Genomic DNA, 7,927 nt, shown 5'->3' on the forward strand with positions numbered 1-7,927 from the left:
CAATGTCGCAATACAAACAACAGGCTTTAAACAATTATTTGCATCAGTGGTTTTAAAACGATAACCTAAATATATCACACTCCACTATATGCAATTTCAATATGGAACATATCACTCAGTAGTAATAAGGCAATGCTAGGCTTAGCTTACTGCATGCTTTTTACCCAGGCGTATATTTATTTTTACCTGATCGATTTCTAAAACCTGCCTTTTATTGCTGATTTTTTTTAGCCATAGGCTACAGTAATATTTAATAATTTAATGCAATACGTACTTCGTAGTACTCAAAAAACAGCAGACAACTACAAGACAATCGGACAGCACCATGCTGTACATATTTTTTTTATTTTGACGTGAAGCACTATATACTGATAATGATGGTGATAATGCTAAATCTTAATCATGAGGTTATTATATGATAACATAAATTGATGGATCATTATTGTATTTCCACAGAGGTTCAAACAACAGCGCCCTCAACAACACCAAATCGTAAGTTATGTACATTATAATATACATAGAGTACAATACTTATATTCTAAAATATTACAGTGAACAAAATAGTATGTTGATATGATGTGTTATTATTTATAATATTGTGTTCAAATTATTATTTAATACTCAATGATTATTATTATATAAGACACTATTTTGATCTTGAAGATAATGACGATGATGTTGATGCTGTTGCTGTTCATAAAAATGGCAGTGTAAAAACATACGCACACACGTGTGCTTCTAGGACAAGCGCGTCGTCCAGGCCCTGTTCTGATTGGTCAGTGTTGTTAAATTTGATTGACACGTCAGAAAGGTCCATTGTTGCTAGCGTACAATTTTCTACGCATTAGGCCTTGGGTTGAGCAAATTATAAGGTTGTAGCATTTCATATATTTCATTATTTGGCGGTACGGTCTTATTGTTTTGGAAGCCACATGAGTGACTGACAGACTAAACAGAAGCCGCTACAACAAAACGTACACATATATATTTTATGTTAATTGTCATGTTCGATGATTTTTTTGTTTTAGCTTGTCCTGATGGTCAAGTTATATGTGGTGAATCAGACATGTGTATTGATGAGGGATTTTTGTGTGATGGGTTCCCCGATTGTGACAATCTCTATGATGAGTCAGCTGACACATGCAATGGTAATTTTTTTACATTTACCTTACCAATAATCGTACCAGAAATAGGTTATACACAGGTGCTAAAAATATATGTGCAAAACATAACCTGATTTAGGAAGAGTATGTAAATTAAAGCTCACAATTAAATGTGCATATAATATTTTGTTGAGTAATATTATTATAAATACACACCTTGAAGGTAAGAAATCGATTAGTTATTAACTAAACATTATTTAATTTTCCATGACAAAACCAAACTTAATGATCAAAACTAGATCATAATAATAAACCAGAAAAAACACTTTTTTTCTTGTAGGTAACTATTCAGACGATCTCGAGAGGCTATTTAAAATATTTAACTCTTGTTAATATTTTGATAGTGGTCCGTTTCAGTGCACTTTGAGTCGGCATTTCAGCTAATATTCAGCATGCAATAATATATGTTAAATATAATTTGATATTACAGTATGTTCAATAAACTCGGGCACTCACTGCGTCGTACGATCGTCGTACGACGAATCCAACTCCGTCCCCTTTGTGAGCGCTAGATGACGCGACGCCGTTTGCCGTCGATTGTCGGTGGCAGTCTGAAAGGATCGTCGTTAATAACGATCCGTTGCGCTGCGCGTGCGTCGTCGCATTGCGTTCTGCAAAATCCCGTCGACCGACAATCGTCTGGTGTGCAGTGATTGGCCGGCCGCGATAGTTTTTTTTTTTTTTTTTGACAAGCTAGCCTAGGGAATTTCGCCAAATATTCATACAACAGTCTGGTCAAACGGCTAGACGTCACACGTCATTTCACAACAAATTTTAGCAGTATTAAGCTTCTACGAATTGATCTTATTCCAGTCACGTGCCCGCCCTCATACTTTAGATGTCCATTTGGCCTATGTACATATGATGAATACACTTGCGACGAGTATCCGTACGATTGTCTTGATAACTATGACGAATCTCCAGAACTATGTGAAGGTAATTTTTTGTGGTATAGTTTTACATTACATTATGTTATTATATTGTAAACACATCTTCTATTATATGAACAAAACAGAATATCATGAATCAGACAATAATGCATACTTTTGTTTTTCCCCTTAGTTCCTTGATGGGGAGCGATCAGTAGGATTAATTCAATAACGTCAGCGCACCTATCATAGTATATAACTTATCAAGGCTTCTACACATTTAATTTTCATTTCAAATGCATGGTTACCAAAATTGATCAGAGAAATAATATCAAATTTTTTTTGACGAAAAAAATGGTCATGAAGGCCCATGGTGACTCATGACATGATGTCATCATAGCTATATTTATGCATGTCACGTGTTTTTGTCAATAAAGATTGGCAGGCGATGATTTCACCACCATAACAAGGACAGCTTCATTTTTTGTTTGATAGGAAAGTGTCCAGTACCCGGCGCACCAGAAAATGGTGATTTAATCGAATCATTTGCCTACACATTCTATCGGAACGGAACGACTGTGGACTTTGTTTGTGATGACGGATACACTTTGCAGGGATCCAAATCAAGTACCTGCTTTGACGGAACATTTTTGGACATTCCAACCTGCCATGGTATGTTGGAGCTCGGTTGATGCAGCGGTTGTCTTCGAATTACATTATATTATTTTACTGTGTTCTATGCACTATAATATAGGCCTATAGGCCTATTCTATATTTATGGCTAAATATGAGTACCCCTTAGAAATCATGCAGTGAGGACGTCGTGCATTGTTTATGATTTGACTTTTCTTTGTTGTCATCATCATTGTCATCATAATCATCATCGTCATCATCATCATTATTTATATTTAAATAGGTACCGTAATGTATATGCGTATGCTTACATATCATGTGAGTGATATATTGCATTGTTTACTGATGTATTTATGTGTTTATAGAAAACTGCATTTTGCCAACTCCACCTGTGCATGGATATGTATCGGGATCGACTGTTCATGGTGAAAACATCACTTTCAGTTGTGAAGGTGGATTTAGACCAGATGTAAATAGTATTGTGACTGCGGTATGTATGGACGGACAGTACACAACAACTACAATCATGTGTAGAGGTAACTTGATGTATTCTCATTAAGTCTATTTAAAAATGACAACCTAATATATGACAAATGAAGAATAACATTTATTCTAATTTGCTTTCAGATATAAATGAATGTATGGAAGAAAGTGACAGTTGTTCCGTCAAAGCTGCCTGTATTAACACGCTGGGCTCATATAGATGCGAGTGTAACTTTGGATATAAAGGCGATGGGATTTCATGTGAAGGTTTGTGAATTTTAGTGCAGGCCTATCATTGGTTTCACACATAAATATCATGACCTCTTAGAAAACGTAAAAGTAGAGCCGTAGAAACGGCGTACGTTGATTAACTTTTCTAATTACGCATCACATTATTTTTTTTGTATTATGCCTACGTAGTTTTAAGCATTATGTCCTCATATCTGGCTCAACAAAGAGGCAGCATTTTAGTTATATTTATTTTAACTCCAGTGTAATGTTAATAATTTTAAAAGGTAGATGTACTTATAGTAAATAAGAAACAGTGGTGGAACCAAAGACTTTTGTTTAGTTTTTAAATCTCTTGTTTGAAAAGTAGTAAACTGTTTATTACATGGGATTTAAGCATTTCTAAATGCCAATTTTAAAGCTTGATTTGTATTTCTCGTCTCTGTGTCGAAATGGGAAGTCTGGCAATGAAAGATTCAACCAAAATAATATTTCCTATCCTCAACAAAGATTATATTTTCCACCATTTAATATCGACTTGTATTTCATAATTGAAACAATGTTAAAAGCATAGAGGGACCACATACCTGATATGTCAGTATCATGTACACGTGACTTGCAGCAGATTAAGGGTGATGCCAGTGGTGAGGGGAAATGGAAAAGGCTCTCTGTCGGGGAAAGCTTCCCATTCCCTCCCCTGTGAGGGCGAAAAATACACGGAGATAAGAACAATTGTTTTTTGGGTTTTTTTTACATATTAGTAGATATTAAAATCGATTAAATAAGCCTTTGAAACCCTCTATATTTTTTCGAATTACTGGATCACTTCCGAGAGATTTTAACCGAGGCCCGACTACACACCCACTTACGCTCTCGTATTAGAATCGCCCCCTGCTTTCTCCGTTGGTGACCTCAGACCCGTTGTTTGGCAAATCCTGGCATCATCCCTTACCCGTTTTGCTAACTACATCTTCTATCCTAATCGTCAAAGTTTATGAACAATCCTTACTTAAACTACAGTCACATTTTATTAATTTGCTTGTTCAGATATCGACGAGTGCGCAAATGATACAGACACATGTGCATCGTTGCCTGCAGGATCATGCGCAAACACAATAGGCTCATACACTTGTTCCTGTAATGAGGGATATAGAGGAGATGGAGAGATGTGTATAGGTAATTTCATCTTTTTTATTGCTTAATACATTATTTTAAACCACGTAAATGCACTCAAAATATAACACTTTTAGACTAACTTGTATAAAATATAATTCCTAGTTTCGTCCACGCAGTGGACTTCATCATGAGGCAGTCTGCTGATGAAGTCCACTGTGTGTGGACAAAAGCCAGAGATTAAATGTTATACAGTCTTAAATGTGCTTCTGTCATTTCGTTCATATTGTTCTACAGCAGCCTAACGCAGCTACACTTTTTATTCTTATAGAGAAAGAACTTAAGCCAACTGAATGTGATTTATCTGTGTGTTATAATAGGCCTGTTACTTTGTACTTTTCTAAATTGTTCGAGACATAACGCAACCTTTGAAGAAAGAAATATCTCTTACCTAAATATTTTTAATTAATTATTAGAAATCGTGTTATTGCCGTTTGGTGTCGAAAATGGGGACACAAGCCTTAGGCAGGAAGTGGGTTCTGGTCGTGACGTCATTTCACCAAACATCGAGCCACTTACCGGTTTTCCGTTTGGAAGCACATTCTATTATAACATATATGTAAGTATATAATCGCCTTACTGCTATCTAAATATGAGATAATATGTTTATAATTTTTTTTTTATATATTCTTAAAAAAACTTACTGAATTTTCTAAGAATTTGGGCCCGAGGCCGAGTTTCCTGCTAGAGGTGAGGCTGTACATTTTTTGAGAAGGAAGCGAAATTTATGAGAGAAAGTCATTTTCACTCCGCTTCTACTCTTAACATTAAATTTGACATCAACGTTATATTTGATATTTAGTGTTTTACTAGACCGCTGAGAAAAAAATAGAATAAAGAGAGCGAACCGGTTAGTGATTAGAACAAAAAAAAATATAAATAAAATAGAAAAAAATGTGTTTATACCAGTTCACAGATAACGGAGTGGTAGTATTGTCAAGTGTCAATGACGAAAAGTTTTCCTATCCTCATCCTGTGATCGGCGGCTTCCAGTCAAGCACTTCTGAACAGATAATTGCACCTTTCTGGGCTGATGCTGACATGTCCTTAGAGTTTGGAGGAGATGTGTTTTATCAGGTTTGATATGTTTAACAACTTGGATTCGTTTTTTAAACTTCACCATTCCTTATTTTCTCTCTTTCCAATTAAGGATTACCTTGATATTTATTTTTCTTTTACTCTTTTTATATAGGTTCCTCAGAATTCTATTTCATTTGTGTTTAAATATTTACATTGTTATTAATATAAAACACAATGCAGTAACTGAAGCCAATTACAAAACATTAGTTATATTTTGTCCTTAGCATAGTTAATATGGTAATGGTAATGGTTGGAGACTTATATAGCGCATAATACATGGTCTCTATGCGCTCGGGACTAGACGTTGCACTTTACAATAATTATACATATAGATAAAAGTAAATTGAGAAATGTATTTATACACGAGTCTTATAGGGCTAGTATCTGTTATTTAGTTTAAGTAAGAAATGACTGTGAAGTGATCTAGTGCCCTTTCCAATTGCTGTTAGTACATTTACTTTGTAAATACAAAGAAGTGAAAACTAATGGTTAATACACGTTTCCTGTTACGTTTTTAAGAATGATGTTTTAGAAAATTGCATTGAATCCGTATTTAAGATTATATGTGTTCCCAAAGTAGAGTGGCCTATGTACATAGGAGACTTGCATCATCTTTTACCACATGATACGTTGGGCATATTAAATGATTAGTGTTGAAGGGTTATGGATATACACAATGGTGTCCATAATATTTTCAGATTATAAATAAATATTTTTTATTGTGACTGAACTCTGTTATACAATAAAACGTAATCTGCGAGGCATTTTCACAAATCGAACTATGCCTAATGTATTTCAATGTTTAAATGTTTAATAATTTACATAAACATTGATATTTATACTATACTTGGCCATAACTCTGATTGCATAAAGGTGCATCGAGTAGACGTGTATAAGCTATAGAGTAGCCAAGTGGCAGAACCTAAATTTGTAAAATTTGTTAGAAGCAGTCGGGGGTTTAATTCTCGCTGTGCAAGTCACTTGTGTCTTTAGGCAAGGTACTTTGTTTGCGTTTGTCTCTGTACGCAGGAGTATAAATGGGTTGTGGCATTGACTGTACTCAATTCCGGGTAGCCATCTATTAGGTCTGTCCCACACAATTTTTCTAATGGTCCCACAAATAATGGGTCCATATTTTTAAAAATTGGTCCAAATTTTGCTGGTTTGCTGGTTTATGCTATCCAGCGACCAGAGGAGCGGTAATAACTCTAAACGTTTTTAAGCATTGATTTGGAATTGGCGCTATACAAATCTTATCATTAAAATGTAAAGACATAGACATTTTCACTGTAAAGTGGATTATGTTACGCGATACTCCTTACCCTTTTTAAAAATCAAAGTGCCTGAAGGAACAACATTGCTGATATTGATTTTGTCAAAATGTGAAGAAGATTTTAAATAAGAAGAAAGAGTAAGATTAACTTAAATCTTGCTGTTTTAATATTGATTAATATCTAAACGATATGGTAATTATATTCTTTAGAGTAATGTTTACTAATGTCGTTCTTGTGTAGGTGTATAATAAGGAAAATCCATCTGCTGGCACAGAAGAAATGCTGCAAACTGTTACAGACCAAATCAGGAGTTCGCCAGTGTCAGAAGAAAATAGTTTTGATAAAACAGAATTTCAGGCTGAATGGATGTTACTTATTACTTGGTATAGACTTCCACAAGTACCTGCCTTTAGTTACCAGAACCAAGTACGTATAATTCATTTAACCATTTGCTCCCTGATATAACCAATGAAAATTTAACTTTATAAACCATTTTTGGTTTTATTTAATGTTTTTCATTTTCATTCTGTGCACATTTTACCGATAGTGAATGATCTGAATACTATTTATTTGTCGAACAAAAGCATGTCAGTACTTAATTCGGAATGGTGAAAATATTTAGGCGCTACTCACTAAGCGAGGGCTGCAGGATAAAGTAGGGGTGGGTTTCGAACCTCCCATTGACTAGATCCAGACGAAAAAAATAATCCATATATAAAAAACAAAACAAAACTTTAACACATTTTGCTATGGTTAATCTAAATTTTAAATCAACAAATTGATAATAAGCATCGTTAAATAATGATAGAGTCTACCGTCATTAGTTATCGTTTGCTCTAGACATTCATTTGTACGTACGAGGGAAAGAAAAATAAGGGAACAGTGGAATTTATTTTATTTTCATTTCATTCAATTTTAAAAGGATCACCAAAAAAAAAAAAAAAAAAAGAAAAAAAATGCACCTCTACAGAGCCTGTGTCGAATCTTTTTATTCTGTACATCTGTGGTAACCATTAGGCCATGC

The 7,927-nt window shown here is 34.6% G+C and overlaps 1 protein-coding gene across 1 annotated transcript in view; it reads left to right on the plus strand.

The window, feature by feature from the left end:
* LOC117122747 overlaps nt 1-7,927 on the plus strand; it is a 78,218-nt gene that overhangs the window by 27,940 nt on the left and 42,351 nt on the right. Inside the window, exons 10-19 of the mRNA XM_033268454.1 lie at nt 457-492; nt 1,029-1,148; nt 1,977-2,099; nt 2,528-2,704; nt 3,031-3,201; nt 3,293-3,415; nt 4,424-4,552; nt 4,966-5,108; nt 5,459-5,626; nt 7,144-7,329. Of these exons, the coding sequence (XP_033124345.1) occupies nt 457-492; nt 1,029-1,148; nt 1,977-2,099; nt 2,528-2,704; nt 3,031-3,201; nt 3,293-3,415; nt 4,424-4,552; nt 4,966-5,108; nt 5,459-5,626; nt 7,144-7,329 (1,376 nt within the window). The remainder of the gene's footprint in view (nt 1-456; nt 493-1,028; nt 1,149-1,976; nt 2,100-2,527; nt 2,705-3,030; nt 3,202-3,292; nt 3,416-4,423; nt 4,553-4,965; nt 5,109-5,458; nt 5,627-7,143; nt 7,330-7,927) is intronic.

Source organism: Anneissia japonica, unplaced genomic scaffold, assembly GCF_011630105.1.
Source record: "Anneissia japonica isolate Jap-2015-1 unplaced genomic scaffold, ASM1163010v1 scaffold1884_len437306_cov177, whole genome shotgun sequence".
Lineage (NCBI taxonomy): Eukaryota > Metazoa > Echinodermata > Crinoidea > Comatulida > Comatulidae > Anneissia > Anneissia japonica.